This window comes from Engystomops pustulosus, chromosome 10 (assembly GCF_040894005.1).
Source record: "Engystomops pustulosus chromosome 10, aEngPut4.maternal, whole genome shotgun sequence".
Classification (NCBI taxonomy): Eukaryota; Metazoa; Chordata; class Amphibia; order Anura; family Leptodactylidae; genus Engystomops; species Engystomops pustulosus.
This window is the reverse complement of record NC_092420.1, coordinates 2660204-2681411: the sequence shown is the minus strand read 5'-3', so window position 1 is coordinate 2681411 and position 21208 is coordinate 2660204. Positions and strand designations below refer to the sequence as shown.

Sequence of the window (21208 nt, the reverse complement as noted above, 5' to 3'; positions counted from 1 at the left end):
ACCCGCCGTAAAAACGCGATTCGGGCCCTTAGTAAATGACCCCCCTGTATGGATACTATGACAACTGGACAATGAGGCAAGGTGCACGAGTCCTCAGGGGCGGGGACAATATCTTCAAAATTGCTCTGATTATTCCCATGCATCCCATTCTGGATTGGTTGTGGAAAGAGCTCAAAACTTCCCTCTATAAAGTCAAGACAGTATGTAGGCACTTCTGGATGAGGAGATGCTTTATACATGAACCACACCTGTATACATGCGGCATTGTAAGATTCCTCATGGGCGGTGCTAATCACTATAAGCTCTATAGAAATGTTCACAAGCAGCAGCCTCATTGGCTAAACTACATTCTGTTCATTTGAATAAATCAATCTCTTTCATGGGAGTTGGATTTCAGATAGATGTGGGGCCCCTTTTATGTCAGAGTACTAGACCCCCCCCCCCCCCCCCCGCACTGACCAGACAATAGACATAATAATAGAACATATTACCATTGTTTTATTTTTTTTTGTAAAAAAAATATATACAAGGAACTTGGTGAACAGTAATGTGCTGGATTGTCCACACGTGTCTGAATACAAGCCACGGGGAACACTGGGGGTGATACAATACTGGAAGATGGCGAGAATGTACGTTGGGGGTCCCGTGTCCACACTGTGATCTAACGCTGCCTCTATCTCAGGCTGGGGGAGAGGTTTACATCCCCCCCGGATCAGCACACGAGACCCTCCTACATGTCACATATCAGCCCAGTTGTCAGGGTTACTGGCCCTTTAAGAGAATACACAAGTAATGCCTCGAGCACAACACTATCGCATTTCGGTCTCAGTTTTTTTGTTGGATAAAAATCATAAGTTTCAGACCAACAGGAAAAAGAAAAATGCAACGAAATTCATTGAACATGAAATGAACAAACATTAAAGGAACATCCAGCACCAGGATGAAGGACTGTAAACCAAGCACTGACACTGGTGAGCGCCGCCTCGGGCAGGATCTGCTCTATTGGCTTATGGAGACCTTGTTTTTATTAAAAAAGAAAGTTTTAAAAGCTATGCAAATTAACCTCAGGGGCTCCGGGGTCAATAGAGGTCAATGGAGCCTCAGGTTCATTTCGATAATTTAAACTTTTTTTCCCTAAAAACAAGGTCCAAAGAAGCTTAAAGAAGAGCAGATGCTGACAGAGGGGGCACCTACCTGCATGTAAGTGCTCCAGTTACAATCCCTGATCCTAGAGGTCATTTCCTTTATACGTGACAACCAAATGGAAGAACAGAACCTTCCAGAACCTTATAAAACCTCTGATGTACATCGCACCCTGTACTGACACTGAGCTGCCACATCCCAGGAGCCCAGAGGGCCGCAGCCAACAATCCATAGTGCAGCCACTTCTCAGGCCCACCCCCCTGCAGGACACCCACTGCTGTGAGACACCACAACCTCAGGAGGGACCCCCAGGCTGGTCCTAGCGGGGGCAGTGCGGCCGCCATTACTCCTGCTCTACACATTGCACCTTACGTTACAGATACAAACCCCAGGGGGGCACCTGCAGCTGTAATAGGGGCAGGATCAGTCCAGCTGCTGCCTGTAACACAGATCTGCAGGATCCACATCCGGTGCTGCTGCAAAAACTGCACCAAAAACATCGACAAATATTTATCCGCGAGACCCAAACCTCAAGCAGAAGAATAACTGAGCCCATAACCCGGCGGCCGGATGCAGGGATAAAGGGGATTAACACAAACCGAAGCACAAACCTCCCCACATAGAGGAAATGCTGGTGCTAACGGGTCAGGACTCGCTGTGAGGTGGATCCGCTCCCCCAAAAGTCTATGCACACCCCAGACCCACAGGAAGAATTCTTCATTCATCAAGTACTGCAGAGCGGTGGGACCCCAACATGACACCGTCCAAGGGAAGGAGTGAGGGGGTTAAAAATGAAAAAAATCTCAGAAATAAAAAGGAAACTTCCTCCACAGGAAGGAGATGCTGGAATCATCCAATCACGTAGCACCGGAGCGGCGAGGGTCCCAGTTATCCAGGGCAGGGGGGAGACATTAGTCATCAATGGTCGGGAGCCAGAAAGCCTGAGGAGCAGAAGAGACAATTACCAGACATTGCAGGGGGCGGGCAGAGGGGGAGGGGCGGGCAGAGGGGGAGGGGCGGGCAGAGGGGGGCGAGCGGCCATGGATCCCTACAAAGTGCGGCCAACATACAGGAAGTGTCTCACACACTGACGGAGCTGAACTCACAAGGACTGAAGCCCCAGAGGTGGCACCTAGGGCACACAGCAGGGTAGTGGGGCGTCTGCAGGAGCCCGGGGTCACGTCCTAGGCCTCTATGACTCTGGATCGTGATATAACCATATTGAGAGATGTGGGATTGTCTGCATTCAGCTCACAGCCGGCAGGTGTGTGGTCTGTGTCCTAGTGGTGACAGGACTAGTGACAGACGTCTTTTAGTATGGGACATGCTGGGTCCTCACCATATTCGAGCAGGCACTGGCAAAGGTCATGAACTTGGGGTTAAACTGCAGGCAGGTGATGGGCCCGGTGTGCTTCCCGTCCAGCACGGCCACCTTCATGCCACTCTCTCCATTCCACACGTGGATCTTCCCATCTTCTGATCCTGCAGAGACATAAGACACATCAGTGGTCGTCCCAGGAGCCAGAAGACGAGACGGACGCCTTGTGCCGCCATCTTACCGATCATCAGGAACTGAGAATCCGGGGTGAAGGAAGCCTCCAGGGTGACCCCTTTACTGTTGTTATAACCCTGCCAGGAAGACACAATCATCATCATCATCTGCACCATCACCCCCACCTCTGCAGTCAGATCTGCCTCCTCCTACTCACCCCAAACGTGTGCAGCACCGCCCCTTTAAAGGCGTCCACAAGCCGCAGGAAGCCGCCGTTGGTCGCCAGGAGTATTAATTTCCCATCATTGCTGAATTTCAGCGACGTCCACTCGCAGGTCCGGTCATAATTCATCTTAAAGGTGGCGAACGGACCCTGCGGGAAGGGAGGGAAGTGTCTTACCAAGAGCGGAAGCTTCAGGGAGAATGTGCACGGATCAGAATCTGCTGCAGAGAAGTATCATCCGTACACGAATCACAGGAGGGGAGACCATCTCTGCAGCAGGTTCATAAACCACTGAGGCCTCAGTAAGAGGAGAAATTCCCGGCAAAATCCACAGTGAATCCATATGTTTTACTTGCCCTTGGATATATGAGCTCTCAACCAATAGGGTAGCGCTAGAATTAGGACAGCAGCTTTAGATGTGATTAGAGGACTCGGATGCTCCAGTAACATGCACCTACCTTATCAAATGAGCGCAGGTCGTAAAGCTTCACCATCTCAGAGTTCACTCCTGCAGCAAAGATAAGACCCTCGGGGTCAAACGAACACACGGGCTTCCCCTGCAGGTGCATCAGACCCTGTGAGAGGCAAGAGGTGGAGCCCATCAGCAGGTAGGTTACCAGCAATGACATGAGAATACAGAGGAGGCGAGGACACCCACCTGACAGTTGGGAGAGCGCAGGTCCCATAACCTGATGGTCTTATCCAAAGAACCGGAAATAAAGGCGTCATCCACAGGAGACATGGACAGAGCCACAACCCTGCAGAGAGGAACCAACAGTGAGACACAGAAGAGAGCGGGAGGAGCACCTACAGGAGCAACAAAGACTTCACCTACCTTTTACTGTGACCTGGAAAATACCGGATATACTTGTTATCATGGAGAGACAAGTATCTGATCGTATCTGTACAGGAAAGTGGAAATGTTATAAATCATATACATCCTGTATTATACCCCAGAGCTGCACTCACTATTCTGCTGCTGGTGCAGTCACTGTGTACATACATGACATTACTTATCCTGTACTGATCCTGAGTTACATCCTGTATTATACCCCAGAGCTGCACTCACTATTCTGCTGCTGGTGCAGTCACTGTGTACATACATGACATTACTTATCCTGTACTGATCCTGAGTTACATCCTGTATTATACCCCAGAGCTGCACTCACTATTCTGCTGCTGGTACAGTCACTGTGTACATATATGACATTACTTATCCTGTACTGATCCTGAGTTACATCCTGTATTATACTCCAGAGCTGCACTCACTATTCTGCTGCTGGTGCAGTCACTGTGTACATACATGACATTACTTATCCTGTACTGATCCTGAGTTACATCCTGTATTATACTCCAGAGCTGCACTCACTATTCTGCTGCTGGTGCAGTCACTGTGTACATACATGACATTACTTATCCTGTACTGATCCTGAGTTACATCCTGTATTATACCCCAGAGCTGCACTCACTATTCTGCTGCTGGTGCAGTCACTGTGTACATACATGACATTACTTATCCTGTACTGATCCTGAGTTACATCCTGTATTATACCCCAGAGCTGCACTCACTATTCTGCTGCTGGTACAGTCACTGTGTACATATATGACATTACTTATCCTGTACTGATCCTGAGTTACATCCTGTATTATACTCCAGAGCTGCACTCACTATTCTGCTGCTGGTGCAGTCACTGTGTACATACATGACATTACTTATCCTGTACTGATCCTGAGTTACATCCTGTATTATACTCCAGAGCTGCACTCACTATTCTGCTGCTGGTGCAGTCACTGTGTACATACATGACATTACTTATCCTGTACTGATCCTGAGTTATATCCTGTATTATACCCCAGAGCTGCACTCACTATTCTGCTGCTGGTGCAGTCACTGTGTACATACATGACATTACTTATCCTGTACTGATCCTGAGTTACATCCTGTATTATACCCCAGAGCTGCAGTCACTATTCTGCTGCTGGTGCAGTCACTGTGTACATACATGACATTACTTACCCTGTACTGATCCTGAGTTACATCCTGTATTATACCCCAGAGCTGCACTCACTATTCTGCTGCTGGTGCAGTCACTGTACATACATGACATTACTTATCCTGTACTGATCCTGAGTTACATCCTGTATTATACTCCAGAGCTGCACTCACTATTCTGCTGCTGGTGCAGTCACTGTGTACATACATGACATTACTTATCCTGTACTGACCCTGAGTTACATCCTGTATTATACCCCAGAGCTGCACTCACTATTCTGCTGCTGGTGCAGTCACTGTGTACATACATGACATTACTTATCCTGTACTGATCCTGAGTTACATCCTGTATTATACCCCAGAGCTGCACTCACTATTCTGCTGCTGGTGCAGTCACTGTGTACATACATGACATTACTTATCCTGTACTGATCCTGAGTTATATCCTGTATTATACTCCAGAGCTGCACTCACTATTCTGCTGCTGGTGCAGTCACTGTGTACATACATGACATTACTTATCCTGTACTGACCCTGAGTTACATCCTGTATTATACCCCAGAGCTGCACTCACTATTCTGCTGCTGGTGCAGTCACTGTGTACATACATGACATTACTTATCCTGTACTGATCCTGAGTTACATCCTGTATTATACCCCAGAGCTGCACTCACTATTCTGCTGCTGGTGCAGTCACTGTGTACATACATGACATTACTTATCCTGTACTGATCCTGAGTTACATCCTGTATTATACCCCAGAGCTGCACTCACTATTCTGCTGCTGGTGCAGTCACTGTGTACATACATGACATTACTTATCCTGTACTGATCCTGAGTTACATCCTGTATTAGACTCCAGAGCTGCACTCACTATTCTGCTGTGTATATTCACTGATCGGTTCCTCGTGTAATATTCTGCCACAATATAACATTATAATATATCTTGGTGTCGGGGAGGTCTCGGTCGCTGTGCTGTGCCTCGGGCAAGGCAGTAGCCTGTACAGTTATCTCCAACTGCGGGTGATGTCACAGACCCTCAAACTGTACAAACAACTACCTCAGCCCGGGGCCACGCGCTCCATCTTCTCTGAAGCCATTGACCTAAATATAGAGTAAAGCCTGTGAGTTCTTGGGGGGCTCCATAGTGGGGGGCTCATACCATCTATCTTGTTGGAGCTGTAGACCACGGTGTTGGCAGCGTGTGTGTAGCGGATCAGGTCTACGCCGTACTTCTTGCTGTATAATGTCCTCTTGGGCCTTCAAAGATAAAACAGAAGATTAGTGACCAAGTCCTGAGAACACAGCTGAGGGTCTGTTACTATTGTATCCAGTCTAGAAAATGCTGCACCGTTACAATGTGTCAGTGCAGCTGCACCTGTGCTCTCCTATTAAGGGGCGTCCGCCCCCCCCTCCATCACTGCATCCGGAGCAGCAGAGCTCACGTGCGGCCATCACCCCAATCACCCCCCTATTACACTCAGGGTCTATGGGGGTCCTCAGTATGTGATAGCGGGGTCCTGCACAGCCCCCTGCAGCCGCTGGACACCAGGAGTGGACATATCGAGCACAATCAGAGCTGCGGAGCCCCCTTTCACCATACTGAGAACGCAACATAAAACCGGAACAATGTGAACGCGCCTCTAAGTGGCGGCAGGGGTCAGCGCTGGTCACTACGGTAACCCTGCAGCGCAGCGCCCCTCCTCCTCGCCTGCGCCACTCACTTCCCCTCCTGGCAGTCGTATAACACGATGGAGTCGTCGTCGCTGCTGGAGATCACCGTTTCGCCGGTCGGACTGAAGTCGAAGCAGTTGATCTTGTCGGAATTTTCTCTGAAAACTTTGGCGACGCGAAAACTGCGCAAAACATTGTCGGTCAACTTCATGGCGGCCCCCGGGGTGGGGTGAACCCCCCTGAGAGGTCACAGGGGCAAAGGGGAGAGGTCAGAGCTCCAGGGGCGGCAGGAAGGGGTTAATACTGGCTGATCACTGCGCCCGGGTGTGCGAGGCCCCTCCCGGTGACGGGTCAGCGCTGCTCCGGGTCTACAGCGCGCGCGCCTCCAGGGTCACTCGGGTGTTGGGCAGCGGGCGGGGGCCGGGTCACTCGGGTGTAAGGGCTGCGGTCGCCTCAGATTTGGCGCCTCTCGGCCGCTCTCATTGTCTCCGCCATGTTGCTGTGGAGCCGGGGGGAGGAGCTACCACGTTCTAGACACATAATAAGTACAACGCTTCCTATTGGTTCTAGAAGGGGTGACGTCAGACGTAGCGTCCATGTTGCGTGTGGAAGGTCAGGACGTGCACGTCCGGGGGTGGCCGCCATCTTGTGTGTGGCACGGTTACCTCTGGGCGTCACGTGTGAGTGTCATGTGCTGGATAATGGGGTGCGGGGATCCCACAGATGTGCAGATAACTGCCTACATGTACAGTTACTTCTTACAGGAGCAGCCAGTGTTCACTTCTAACCTTTGTGACACAGAGAAATGGGGTAACCCTCTGCTGCAGCTTCGTGCACAGAGCTCAGAGCACAGCAGTGTGAGGACACAATCCTTTTACATGGGTTTTACGTATTCTAATAATGTGTGTTAATGATCTTTCTAATCCACGTGTTTCTGCTCCACAGATGGAGGGGGAGGAATGTGTCATGTTTTTGGCAGGAATCCCCCCAATATACGCTGTCATGTGACGGCCCCTCCCCGGGGCTCCGGACCCCCTGCCCACCCCCAACCCCAGTGATCCCTGAGATAATCATTAATACATTGTGACAGTTTCTTTCTTCAGGAGAGTAAACTAAACGCTGGACTTTATCCGCTGCTGAGCGCCGTCCGGAGACCCACCGCGTGCTGCGTATAATGACTGCACCTGAATAGTGCGGAGGAGGTAAATCTGGGGACTTCATGTCCTCACACTGCTGTGCCACCAGCGCTCTGTATCCCAATACCACAGCAGTGACTGCACAGAGCACAGCAGTGTGAGGACAATGAATGATACTTTCTCCCTTCCTCCATTATTGATGTTCTCTTGAGGTTTTGGTTCTGATGTTTTGGACTTGCTGTTCTCTCTGCCCGCAGGCGTCCGCTGCCCCTCTATGGCCGGATTGTTCCGGGTCACTGTCCGGCGCCTCATCTCCTCCCGGACGCTGATCCCTACCAGAAGCATGGCCGCCCTACAGGATGACGCCCATCGTATATTCTGGAGCGCCGTGTCGGCCGTCCTACCTCCCCGCATGTTACGCAGAGCTCTGACCGTCAGGGAGACCCCCGACTCCTCGCTCCTGGAGTGTGGGGGAAGGGCGTACACCCTGCAGAAGAACCTGTACCTGGTGGGGTGCGGGAAGGCCGTGCTGGGGATGGCGGCAGCCGTGGAGCAGATTATTGGAAGCCATTTGGTAGAAGGAGTGATCAGCATCCCGCGGGGGATGGAGAAGAGCCTGAGGGAGGCCGGAAAGAGGTAACTGCACAGCCCTGGGGGTACAGCACGGGGTAGAGGTCAGAGATCGGGGGTGGGACCTGCCCTGGAGCGGCGTGTAGTCTGGGAATCCTTTTATGTGCAGAGGACAAACAAGCTTTGCTTTACCTGGTACATACCTGACTAGATACCCGCGCATCCCCGGCCCTACGCCCGCGCATCCCCGGCCCTACGCCCGCGCATCCCCGGCCCTACGCCCGCGCATCCCCGGCCCTACGCCCGCGCATCCCCGGCCCTACGCCCGCGCATCCCCGGCCCTACGCCCGCGCATCCCCGGCCCTACGCCCGCGCATCCCCGGCCCTACGCCCGCGCATCCCCGGCCCTACGCCCGCGCATCCCCGGCCCTACGCCCGCGCATCCCCGGCCCTACGCCCGCGCATCCCCGGCCCTACGCCCGCACATCCCCGGCCCTACGCCCGCACATCCCCGGCCCTACGCCCGCACATCCCCGGCCCTACGCCCGCGCATCCCCGGCCCTACGCCCGCGCATCCCCGGCCCTACGCCCGCACATCCCCGGCCCTACGCCCGCACATCCCCGGCCCTACGCCCGCACATCCCCGGCCCTACGCCCGCACATCCCCGGCCCTACGCCCGCACATCCCCGGCCCTACGCCCGCACATCCCCGGCCCTGCCCCTGTCTCTACGCCTGCACATCCCCGGCCCTACACCTGTCTCTACGCCTGCACATCCCCGGCCCTGCACCTGTCTCTACGCCTGCACATCCCCGACCCTATACCTGTCTCTACACCTGCACATCCCTGGCCCTATACCTGTCTCTACACCTGCACATCCCTGGCCCTATACCTGTCTCTACACCTGCACATCCCTGGCCCTACACCTGTCTCTACGCCTGCACATCCCCGGCCCTACGCCTGCACATCCCTGGCCCTATACCTGTCTCTACACCTGCACATCCCTGGCCCTACACCGGCACAACCCTGGCCCTACACCTGCACATCTCTGGCCTCATACCTGTCTCTACACCTGCACATCTCTGGCCCTATACCTGTCTCTACACCTGAACAACCTGGCCCTACTCCTTCACAACCCTGGCCCTACACCTGCACATCTCTGGCCCTATACCTGTCTCTACACCTGCACATCTCTGGCCCTACGTCTGCACATCCCTTGCCCTCTACCTGGCCCTACGCCTGCACATCTCTGGCCCTACGCTTACCAGGCTGTTGGTGGCCCCTGGTAATGTTGGGCCCCTGTCTGTGTTTGCAGGGAGATGCTGCTGAGCCCGGACTCCAGGATTCGTGTGATGGAAGGAGCCGCTAATAATTTGCCAGACGAGGAGGCGATGCTGGCGGCCGGGGAGATCCAGAGACTGGTGGAAAAGCTGGAGGAGAAGCATCTACTGCTGGTGCTGATCTCAGGTGAGCTCCGGCCGCTGGGCCCGTTATTATAGACCCTGGTAGTAGCTCTAGAAAGGTTTAATCATATAATATTCTAATCATTATAACTAAGGGCATGTCCTCACACTTCTGTGCTCTTATCTATCTATACGTCACAGCCCATCCCCTTTTCTCCATCCTTCTGCACCATCCTACCTAAAGCATACTACAGCTTTTACTGAAGGGACCGTGGAGAAATTTAGTACAGAGAGCACAGAGCACAGAAGTGTTAGGAAGCGCCCCCAGTTATGAAGGCATGACTAGTGGCTCAGGTCTCTCCCCTTCCCCTAGGTGGCGGCTCAGCACTTCTGCCCGCACCCGTGCCCCCCCTCACCCTGCAGGATAAACAAGCTGTGACCAAGCAGCTGGCCCTGAAGGGGGCGACGATACAGGAGCTGAACACCATCCGCAGAGCCCTGTCACAGCTGAAGGGCGGGGGGCTGTCCAGGGCGGCGTACCCAGCACAGGTCAGTACATGGAATACGGGTGTTTGTAACAATGTATCAGTCTGGAGGCCAGGACATTTCTCATGCAATAGTAACAAACCCTCAGCTGTGAGAAGCCTTAGCTTATACACAACTTATATTATGTCCTATACTGTAGTCACACCCAGAGCTGCAGGCAGATGAGGATGAATACACTGGTCACACCTGGAGCTGTAATAACAGTTCTGCTGCAATTATATTAGGTTATTAACCATGGCTGTTCAGTGACAGCCAGCAGAGATCTTACAGCTGAGGAGTCTGTGTTTCTTGCCCTGCAGGTGCTCAGCCTGATCCTATCGGACGTCGTTGGGGATGACCTGGATGTAATCGCTAGCGGCCCCACGGTCACCAGCGCTGTCACAGCGGAGGACTGCCTGCGGATCCTGAGTAAATACGGTCTGAGGGTCCCGGCGGTGGTGGAGGAGGTCCTGCTGTCCGGAACCCCGGCAGAGCCTTTCCAACATCCTGACCGCGTCCACAATGTCCTGATCGGCTCCAACCTCATCTCCCTCCGTGAGGCAGAGCGGGAGGCGCAGGGGTTGGGGTACGTCACCTCGCTGCTCTCCGCTGCCATTAGTGGGGATGTTAAAGTGGTCTCCCGCTTCTACGCCCTCCTGGCTGAAGTCATATGCTCCTATCTCCTGTCTGCCCCCCAGTGGCCGGAGCTGGAAGAGAAGATCCTGGCCCTGGCCTCGTCTCTGCACATTCCTGACCTAAACCTTGCTGACTGTTTCCAGAAGCTGAAGGAGGCCGGGGAGGTGGAAGCCGTCTGCCTGCTCTGCGGAGGAGAAATCACAGTGCAAGTGCAGGGGGAAGGCCTGGGGGGCAGAAACCAGGAGCTGGCCCTGCGCGTGGCGTCAGAGTGGCATCAGTCCCCCATGCAGGGCTGTGAGGTCATGTTCCTGAGCGGGGGCACAGACGGGCAGGATGGACCCACACAGGCCGCAGGCGCCGTCTCCTACCCACAGCTGGTGGGACAGGCACAGCAGAGCGGTCTGGACGTAGAGACCTTCCTTCATGACAGCGACTCCTACGGCTTCTTCAGCCAATTCCAGAATGGCCACCGGCTCCTGGTGACCGGACTGACCGGCACCAATGTGATGGACGTGCAGGTCCTGCTGGTGCGGAGGCGCAAGGACCCATAAACACAAGGGGGAGCGGAGGTCCCATTCTGTGCTCGGGTCACACACAGAGCTGCCATAACAGTTATGTCCTTTCTATTATGTCTTCTACTCCAATCACATCCAGAGCTGACGTTACATTTATGTGCTTGTATTATGTCTTGTACTCTAATCACATCCAGAGCAGCATTCTCTGTAACCGTTCTCCAAATACATTATAGACCTGTCACACCCAGAGCTGCAGCTGCGATTCTGCTGTTACTTACTGTGGTTACTTCCGGAGCTGTGGTTCTCTATACTTTGGTCACACTTAGAGCCGTAGTCACAATTCTGCAGTTATAATATGTGCATCTAGTCTTATACTCTGAATGCATCCGGAGCTGCATCCGCTGCTAACATCATCCCTTCCCCCCGGGTATCCATATTACTGGTGTAAATGGTGCTTAGTTTTACTGTAGGCTGTAAATTGAGATGCTCAGTTGTGGACAGCAGTGTCCAGGGTGTGGGGTGCTGTATCCTCAGTTTCCACCAGGGGCAGCAGTGTCCAGGGTGTGGGGTGCTGTATCCTCAGTGTCCACCAGGGGCAGCAGTGTCCTGGGTGTGGGGTGCTGTATCCTCGGTGTCCACCAGGGGCAGCAGTGTCCAGGGTGTGGGGTGCTGTATCCTCGGTGTCCACCAGGGGCAGCAGTGTCCAGGGTGTGGGTTGCTGTATCCTCAGTGTCCACCAGGGGCAGCAGTGTCCAGGGTGTGGGGCGCTGTATCCTCAGTGTCCACCAGGGGCAGCAGTGTCCAGGGTGTGGGGTGCTGTATCCTCGGTGTCCACCAGGGGCAGCAGTGTTCAGGGTGTAGGGTGCTATATCCTCAGTGTCCACCAGGGGCAGCAGTGTCCTGGGTGTGGGGTGCTGTATCCTCAGTGTCCACCAGGGGCAGCAGTGTCCAGGGTGTGGGGCGCTGTATCCTCAGTGTCCACCAGGGGCAGCAGTGTCCAGGGTGTGGGGTGCTGTATCCTCGGTGTCCACCAGGGGCAGCAGTGTTCAGGGTGTAGGGTGCTATATCCTCAGTGTCCACCAGGGGCAGCAGTGTCCTGGGTGTGGGGTGCTGTATCCTCAGTGTCCACCAGGGGCAGCAGTGTCCAGGGTGTGGGGCGCTGTATCCTCAGTGTCCACCAGGGGCAGCAGTGTCCAGGGTGTGGGGCGCTGTATCCTCAGTGTCCACCAGGGGCAGCAGTGTCCAGGGTGTGGGGCGCTGTATCCTCAGTGTCCACCAGGGGCAGCAGTGTCCAGGGTGTGGGGCGCTGTATCCTCGGTGTCCACCAGGGGCAGCAGTGTCCAGGGTGTGGGGTGCTGTGTCCTCGGTGTCCACCAGGGGCAGCAGTGTTCAGGGTGTAGGGTGCTATATCCTCAGTGTCCACCAGGGGCAGCAGTGTCCTGGGTGTGGGGTGCTGTATCCTCAGTGTCCACCAGGGGCAGCAGTGTCCAGGGTGTGGGGTGCTGTATCCTCAGTGTCCACCAGGGGCAGCAGTGTCCAGGGTGTGGGGCGCTGTATCCTCAGTGTCCACCAGGGGCAGCAGTGTCCAGGGTTTGGGGTGCTGTATCCTCAGTGTCCACCAGGGGCAGCAGTGTCCGGGGTGTGGGGTGCTATATCCTCAGTGTCCACCAGGGGCAGCAGTGTCCGGGGTGTGGGGCGCTGTATCCTCAATGTCCACCAGGGGCAGCAGTGTCCTGAATGTGGGGTGCTGTATCCTCAGTGTCCACCAGGGGCAGCAGTGTCCGGGGTGTGGGGTGCTGTATCCTCAGTGTCCACCAGGGGCAGCAGTGTCCAGGGTGTGGGGTGCTGTATCCTCAGTGTCCACCAGGGGCAGCAGTGTCCAGGGTGTGGGGTGCTGTATCCTCAGTGTCCACCAGGGGCAGCAGTGTCCTGGGTGTGGGGTGCTATATCCTCAGTGTCCACCAGGGGCAGCAGTGTCCGGGGTGTGGGGCGCTGTATCCTCAGTGTCCACCAGGGGCAGCAGTGTCCAGGGTGTGGGGTGCTGTATCCTCAGTGTCCACCAGGGGCAGCAGTGTCCAGGGTGTGGGGTGCTGTATCCTCGGTGTCCACCAGGGGCAGCAGTGTTCAGGGTGTAGGGTGCTATATCCTCAGTGTCCACCAGGGGCAGCAGTGTCCTGGGTGTAGGGTGCTATATCCTCAGTGTCCACCAGGGGCAGCAGTGTCCAGGGTGTGGGGTGCTGTATCCTCGGTGTCCACCAGGGGCAGCAGTGTTCAGGGTGTAGGGTGCTGTATCCTCAGTGTCCACCAGGGGCAGCAGTGTCCAGGGTGTGGGGCGCTGGATCCTCGGTGTCCACCAGGGGCAGCAGTGTCCAGGGTGTGGGGCGCTGTATCCTCAGTGTCCACCAGGGGCAGCAGTGTCCAGGGTGTGGGGCGCTATATCCTCGGTGTCCACCAGGGGCAGCAGTGTCCGGGGTGTGGGGGTGCTGTATCCTCAGTGTCCACCAGGGGCAGCAGTGTGTGGGGCGCTGTATCCTCGGTGTCCACCAGGGGCAGCAGTGTCCAGGGTGTGGGGTGCTGTATCCTCAGTGTCCACCAGGGGCAGCAGTGTCCAGGGTGTGGGGCGCTGTATCCTCAGTGTCCACCAGGGGCAGCAGTGTCCGGGGTGTGGGGCGCTATATCCTCAGTGTCCACCAGGGGCAGCAGTGTCCGGGGTGTGGGGTGCTGTATCCTCAGTGTCCACCAGGGGCAGCAGTGTCCGGGGTGTGGGGTGCTGTATCCTCAGTGTCCACCGGGGGCAGCAGTGTCCTGGGTGTGGGGCGCTGTATCCTCGGTGTCCACCAGGGGCAGCAGTGTCCAGGGTGTGGGGTGCTATATCCTCTGTGTCCACCAGGGGCAGCAGTGTCCAGGGTGTGGGGTGCTGTATCCTCAGTGTCCACCAGGGGCAGCAGTGTGTGGGGCGCTGTATCCTCAGTGTCCACCAGGGGCAGCAGTGTCCGGGGTGTGGGGTGCTGTATCCTCGGTGTCCACCAGGGGCAGCAGTGTCCGGGGTGTGGGGCGCTGTATCCTCAGTGTCCACCAGGGGCAGCAGTGTCCGGGGTGTGGGGCGCTGTATCCTCAGTGTACACTAGGGGCAGCAGTGTCCGGGGTGTGGGGCGCTATATCCTCAGTGTCCACCAGGGGCAGCAGTGTCCAGGGTGTGGGGCGCTGTATCCTCAGTGTCCACCAGGGGCAGCAGTGTCCGGGGTGTGGGGCGCTATATCCTCAGTGTCCACCAGGGGCAGCAGTGTCCAGGGTGTGGGGCGCTGTATCCTCAGTTTCCACCAGGGGCAGCAGTGTCCTGGGTGTGGGGTGCTGTATCCTCAGTGTCCACCAGGGGCAGCAGTGTCCGGGGTGTGGGGTGCTGTATCCTCGGTGTCCACCAGGGGCAGCAGTGTCCAGGGTGTGGGGTGCTATATCCTCAGTGTCCACCAGGGGCAGCAGTGTCCGGGGTGTGGGGCGCTGTATCCTCAGTGTCCACCAGGGGCAGCAGTGTCCGGGGTGTGGGGCGCTGTATCCTCAGTGTCCACCAGGGGCAGCAGTGTCCAGGGTGTGGGGCGCTGTATCCTCAGTGTCCACCAGGGGCAGCAGTGTCCAGGGTGTGGGGCGCTGTATCCTCAGCGTTCACCAGGGGCAGCAGTGTCCAGGGTGTGGGGTGCTGTATCCTCAGGGTCCACCAGGGGCAGCAGTGTCCTGGGTGTGGGGTGCTGTATCCTCAGTGTCCACCAGGGGCAGCAGTGTCCGGGGTGTGGGGTGCTGTATCCTCAGTGTCCACCAGGGGCAGCAGTGTCCAGGGTGTGGGGCGCTGTATCCTCAGTGTCCACCAGGGGCAGCAGTGTCCGGGGTGTGGGGTGCTGTATCCTCAGTGTCCACCAGGGGCAGCAGTGTCCAGGGTGTGGGGCGCTGGATTCTCGGTGTCCATCAGGGGCAGCAGTGTCCAGGGTGTGGGGCGCTGTATCCTCAGTGTCCACCAGGGGCAGCAGTGTCCAGGGTGTGGGGCGCTATATCCTCGGTGTCCACCAGGGGCAGCAGTGTCCAGGGTGTGGGGTGCTATATCCTCGGTGTCCACCAGGGGCAGCAGTGTCCGGGGTGTGGGGGTGCTGTATCCTCAGTGTCCACCAGGGGCAGCAGTGTGTGGGGCGCTGTATCCTCAGTGTCCACCAGGGGCAGCAGTGTCCGGGGTGTGGGGTGCTGTATCCTCAGTGTCCACCAGGGGCAGCAGTGTCCTGGGTGTGGGGTGCTGTATCCTCAGTGTCCACCAGGGGCAGCAGTGTCCTGGGTGTGGGGTGCTGTATCCTCAGTGTCCACCAGGGGCAGCAGTGTCCGGGGTGTGGGGTGCTGTATCCTCAGTGTCCACCAGGGGCAGCAGTGTCCTGGGTGTGGGGCGCTGTATCCTCGGTGTCCACCAGGGGCAGCAGTGTCCAGGGTGTGGGGTGCTATATCCTTGGTGTCCACCAGGGGCAGCAGTGTCCAGGGTGTGGGGTGCTGTATCCTCAGTGTCCACCAGGGGCAGCAGTGTGTGGGGCGCTGTATCCTCAGTGTCCACCAGGGGCAGCAGTGTCCGGGGTGTGAGGCGCTGTATCCTCAGTGTCCACCAGGGGCAGCAGTGTCCGGGGTGTGGGGTGCTGTATCCTCGGTGTCCACCAGGGGCAGCAGTGTCCGGGGTGTGGGGCGCTGTATCCTCAGTGTCCACCAGGGGCAGCAGTGTCCGGGGTGTGGGGCGCTGTATCCTCAGTGTCCACCAGGGGCAGCAGTGTCCGGGGTGTGGGGCGCTGTATCCTCAGTGTCCACCAGGGGCAGCAGTGTCCAGGGTGTGGGGCGCTGTATCCTCAGTGTCCACCAGGGGCAGCAGTGTCCGGGGTGTGGGGCGCTATATCCTCAGTGTCCACCAGGGGCAGCAGTGTCCGGGGTGTGGGGCGCTGTATCCTCAGTGTCCACCAGGGGCAGCAGTGTCCGGGGTGTGGGGTGCTGTATCCTCAGTGTCCACCAGGGGCAGCAGTGTCCTGGGTGTGGGGTGCTGTATCCTCAGTGTCCACCAGGGGCAGCAGTGTCCTGGGTGTGGGGTGCTGTATCCTCGGTGTCCACCAGGGGCAGCAGTGTCCAGGGTGTGGGGTGTTATATCCTCAGTGTCCACCAGGGGCAGCAGTGTCCGGGGTGTGGGGCGCTATATCCTCAGTGTCCACCAGGGGCAGCAGTGTCCAGGGTGTGGGGCGCTGTATCCTCAGTTTCCACCAGGGGCAGCAGTGTCCGGGGTGTGGGGCGCTGTATCCTCAGTTTCCACCAGGGGCAGCAGTGTCCGGGGTGTGGGGTGCTGTATCCTCAGTGTCCACCAGGGGCAGCAGTGTCCTGGGTGTGGGGTGCTGTATCCTCGGTGTCCACCAGGGGCAGCAGTGTCCAGGGTGTGGGGTGCTATATCCTCAGTGTCCACCAGGGGCAGCAGTGTCCGGGGTGTGGGGCGCTGTATCCTCAGTGTCCACCAGGGGCAGCAGTGTCCAGGGTGTGGGGCGCTGTATCCTCAGTGTCCACCAGGGGCAGCAGTGTCCAGGGTGTGGGGTGCTGTATCCTCAGTGTCCACCAGGGGCAGCAGTGTCCGGGGTGTGGGGTGCTGTATCCTCAGTGTCCACCAGGGGCAGCAGTGTCCTGGGTGTGGGGTGCTGTATCCTCGGTGTCCACCAGGGGCAGCAGTGTCCTGGGTGTGGGGTGCTGTATCCTCGGTGTCCACCAGGGGCAGCAGTGTCCAGGGTGTGGGGTGCTGTATCCTCAGTGTCCACCAGGGGCAGCAGTGTCCGGGGTGTGGGGTGCTGTATCCTCAGTGTCCACCAGGGGCAGCAGTGTCCAGGGTGTGGGGTGCTGTATCCTCAGTGTCCACCAGGGGCAGCAGTGTTCGGGGTGTGGGGCGCTGTATCCTCAGTGTCCACCAGGGGCAGCAGTGTCCGGGGTGTGGGGTGCTATATCCTCGGTGTCCACCAGGGGCAGCAGTGTCCGGGGTGTGGGGTGCTGTATCCTCGGTGTCCACCAGGGGCAGCAGTGTCCGGGGTGTGGGGCGCTGTATCCTCGGTGTCCACCAGGGGCAGCAGTGTCCTGGGTGTGGGGTGCTATATCCTCAGTCTCCACCAGGGGCAGCAGTGTCCTGGGTGTGGGGTGCTGTATCCTCGGTGTCCACCAGGGGCAGCAGTGTCCAGGGTGTAGGGTGCTATATCCTCGGTGACCACCAGGGGCAGCAGTGTCCTGGGTGTGGGGTGCTGTATCCTCAGTGTCCACCAGGGGCAGCAGTGTTCAGGGTGTGGGGTGCTATATCCTCGGTGTCCACCAGGGGCAGCAGTGTCCGGGGTGTGGGGTGCTGTATCCTCAGTGTCCACCAGGGGCAGCAGTGTCCGGGGTGTGGGGCGCTGTATCCTCAGTGTCCACCAGGGGCAGCAGTGTCCGGGGTGTGGGGCGCTGTATCCTCGGTGTCCACCAGGGGCAGCAGTGTCCTGGGTGTGGGGCGCTGTATCCTCGGTGTCCACCAGGGGCAGCAGTGTCCTGGGTGTAGGGTGCTGTATCCTCAGTGTCCACCAGGGGCAGCAGTGTCCGGGGTGTGGGGGTGCTGTATCCTCGGTGTCCACCAGGGGCAGCAGTGTCCAGGGTGTGGGGTGCTGTATCCTCAGTGTCCACCAGGGGCAGCAGTGTCCTGGGTGTGGGGCGCTATATCCACAGTGTCCACCAGGGGCAGCAGTGTCCTGGGTGTGGGGTGCTGTATCCTCAGTGTCCACCAGGGGCAGCAGAGTCCGGGGTGTGGGGCGCTATATCCTCAGTGTCCACCAGGGGCAGCAGTGTCCGGGGTGTGGGGCGCTGTATCCTCAGTGTCCACCAGGGGCAGCAGTGTCCTGGGTGTGGGGCGCTGTATCCTCAGTGTCCACCAGGGGCAGCAGTGTCCTGGGTGTGGGGTGCTGTATCCTCAGTGTCCACCAGGGGCAGCAGTGTCCGGGGTGTGGGGTGCTATATCCTCAGTGTCCACCAGGGGCAGCAGTGTCCTGGGTGTGGGGCGCTATATCCTCAGTGTCCACCAGGGGCAGCAGTGTCCGGGGTGTGGGGTGCTGTATCCTCAGTGTCCACCAGGGGCAGCAGTGTCCAGGGTGTGGGGTGCTATATCCTCAGTGTCCACCAGGGGCAGCAGTGTCCTGGGTGTGGGGGCGCTATATCCTCAGTGTCCACCAGGGGCAGCAGTGTCCGGGGTGTGGGGCGCTGTATCCTCGGTGTCCACCAGGGGCAGCAGTGTCCGGGGTGTGGGGTGCTATATCCTCGGTGTCCACCAGGGGCAGCAGTGTCCAGGGTGTGGGGTGCTGTATCCTCGGTGTCCACCAGGGGCAGCAGTGTCCGGGGTGTGGGGTGCTGTATCCTCAGTGTCCACCAGGGGCAGCAGTGTCCTGGGTGTGGGGCGCTATATCCTCAGTGTCCACCAGGGGCAGCAGTGTCCTGGGTGTGGGGCGCTGTATCCTTAGTGTCCACCAGGGGCAGCAGTGTCCTGGGTGTGGGGCGCTATATCCTCAGTGTCCACCAGGGGCAGCAGTGTCCGGGGTGTGGGGTGCTGTATCCTCAGTGTCCACCAGGGGCAGCAGTGTCCAGGGTGTGGGGTGCTATATCCTCAGTGTCCACCAGGGGCAGCAGTGTCCTGGGTGTGGGGGCGCTATATCCTCGGTGTCCACCAGGGGCAGCAGTGTCCGGGGTGTGGGGCGCTGTATCCTCGGTGTCCACCAGGGGCAGCAGTGTCCGGGGTGTGGGGTGCTGTATCCTCGGTGTCCACCAGGGGCAGCAGTGTCCGGGGTGTGGGGTGCTGTATCCTCAGTGTCCACCAGGGGCAGCAGTGTCCAGGGTGTGGGGCGCTGTATCCTCAGTGTCCACCAGGGGCAGCAGTGTCCGGGGTGTGGGGTGCTGTATCCTCAGTGTCCACCAGGGGCAGCAGTGTCCAGGGTGTGGGGCGCTGTATCCTCAGTGTCCACCAGGGGCAGCAGTGTCCGGGGTGTGGGGTGCTATATCCTCAGTGTCCACCAGGGGCAGCAGTGTCCTGGGTGTGGGGTGCTATATCCTCGGTGTCCACCAGGGGCAGCAGTGTCCTGGGTGTGGGGTGCTATATCCTCAGTGTCCACCAGGGGCAGCAGTGTCCTGGGTGTGGGGTGCTGTATCCTCAGTGTCCACCAGGGGCAGCAGTGTCCAGGGTGTGGGGTGCTGTATCCTCAGTGTCCACCAGGGGCAGCAGTGTCCGGGGTGTGGGGTGCTATATCCTCGGTGTCCACCAGGGGCAGCAGTGTCCAGGGTGTGGGGTGCTGTATCCTCAGTGTCCACCAGGGGCAGCAGTGTCCTTGGTGTGGGGTGCTGTATCCTCAGTGTCCACCAGGGGCAGCAGTGTCCGGGGTGTGGGGCGCTATATCCTCAGTGTCCACCAGGGGCAGCAGTGTCCGGGGTGTGGGGCGCTATATCCTCAGTGTCCACCAGGGGCAGCAGTGTCCGGGGTGTGGGGCGCTGTATCCTCAGTGTCCACCAGGGGCAGCAGTGTCCTGGGTGTGGGGTGCTGTATCCTCAGTGTCCACCAGGGGCAGCAGTGTCCGGGGTGTGGGGCGCTGTATCCTCAGTGTCCACCAGGGGCAGCAGTGTCCGGGGTGTGGGGCGCTATATCCTCAGTGTCCACCAGGGGCAGCAGTGTCCGGGGTGTGGGGTGCTGTATCCTCAGTGTCCACCAGGGGCAGCAGTGTCCAGGGTGTGGGGTGCTGTATCCTCAGTGTCCACCAGGGGCAGCAGTGTCCGGGGTGTGGGGCGCTGTATCCTCAGTGTCCACTAGGGGCAGCAGTGTCCTGTGTGTGGGGCGCTATATCCTCAGTGTCCACCAGGGGCAGCATTGATCAGCGGGTTTGGTCTCCGATGCTAATCATCAAGGGGCGGGACGTGCCGGTAAGCAGGGGGGTGTGGCTACTGAGGTTCCTCCTCCAGCATGTGACTTGTTATCTCCTTGGATACGGCGTCCTGTTGCCTGGAGACGGCCGGGAGCGCGGAAAGCAGGTCGTGATTTCTGTGGCTGCGGGTCCGGTGCTGATTTCTTCTTGTGAGGAAAATTTCCCGACCCGACATCAGATGAGTAAGTGTGGCAATGATCTGCAGAGCTGGGGTCAGCACGGTGCGATCATCTGCAGAGCAGGATGTACCCTGGTATAACCACAGAATGAAATGATCTGCAATTGTTGGAATTGAGGAAAACTTTACAGGTAAAGGTACATGGTGAGATGTTCTGCAGCTGTAGAGAGAAGGTGAGATGTTCTGCAGGGAGAGGGTGAGATATTCTGCAGCTGTAGAGAGAAGGTGAGATATTCTGCAGCTGTAGAGAGAAGGTGAGATGTTCTGCAGCTGCAGGGAGAGGGTGAGATGTTCTGCAGCTGCAGGGAGAGGGTGAGATGTTCTGCAGCTGCAGGGAGAGGGTGAGATGTTCTGCAGCTGCAGGGAGAGGGTGAGATGTTCTGCAGCTGCAGGGAGAGGGTGAGATGTTCTGCAGCTGCAGGGAGAAGGTGAGATGTTCTGCAGCTGTTGCGAGACGGTGAGATGTTCTGCAGCTGTAGGAAGAAGCTGCAATGTTCTGCAGCTGTAGGAAGAAGCTGCAATGTTCTGCAGCTGTAGGAAGAAGGGGAGAAGTTCTGCAGCTGCAGGGAGAGGGTGAGATGTTCTGCAGCTGCAGAGAGAGGGTGACATGTTCTGCAGCTGCAGGGAGAGGGTGAGATGTTCTGCAGCTGAGGTGAAGAGACTGATGGATCTGTATAATTTTGGATGTGGGGACAAGGTGCAATGCTCTGCAGCACAGGATGTAATGCTCTGCAGCAGTGTGTAATGCTCTGCGATGG

At 57.6% G+C, this 21208-nt stretch overlaps 3 protein-coding genes across 6 annotated transcripts in view; 2 read left to right on the top strand and 1 right to left on the bottom strand.

Moving 5' to 3' along the window:
• Positions 1 to 475: 475 nt before the first annotated feature.
• On the bottom strand, positions 476 to 7063 carry WDR82 (WD repeat domain 82). Its single transcript, XM_072129123.1, has 9 exons — positions 6576 to 7063; positions 6014 to 6111; positions 3694 to 3760; positions 3517 to 3616; positions 3317 to 3433; positions 2853 to 3008; positions 2703 to 2772; positions 2483 to 2625; positions 476 to 2084 (listed from the first exon to the last, which is right to left on the bottom strand). Exons 1-9 carry the CDS (start codon positions 6734 to 6736, stop codon positions 2055 to 2057), a joined length of 942 nt encoding a protein of 313 aa, XP_071985224.1. The 5' UTR covers positions 6737 to 7063; the 3' UTR covers positions 476 to 2054.
• An 86-nt stretch (positions 7064 to 7149) lies between these two features.
• On the top strand, positions 7150 to 11558 carry GLYCTK (glycerate kinase). Of its 4 annotated transcripts, none has more exons than XM_072129120.1 (6): positions 7150 to 7205; positions 7629 to 7727; positions 7919 to 8297; positions 9546 to 9697; positions 10007 to 10182; positions 10479 to 11558. In XM_072129120.1, exons 3-6 carry the CDS (start codon positions 7936 to 7938, stop codon positions 11343 to 11345), a joined length of 1557 nt encoding a protein of 518 aa, XP_071985221.1. In that variant the 5' UTR covers positions 7150 to 7205; positions 7629 to 7727; positions 7919 to 7935; the 3' UTR covers positions 11346 to 11558. The 4 variants fall into 4 exon arrangements, with proteins under 4 accessions (XP_071985221.1, XP_071985220.1, XP_071985223.1 ...); XM_072129119.1 differs by having other exon boundaries at positions 7155 to 7205; positions 7616 to 7727; XM_072129122.1 differs by lacking the exon at positions 7150 to 7205 and adding an exon at positions 7232 to 7382.
• Positions 11559 to 20355: 8797 nt separating this feature from the next.
• DNAH1 (dynein axonemal heavy chain 1) overlaps positions 20356 to 21208 on the top strand; it is a 57351-nt gene continuing 56498 nt past the window's right edge. Inside the window, exon 1 of the mRNA XM_072127938.1 lies at positions 20356 to 20454. The gene's annotated coding sequence lies outside the window, so the exon portion shown is untranslated. The remainder of the gene's footprint in view (positions 20455 to 21208) is intronic.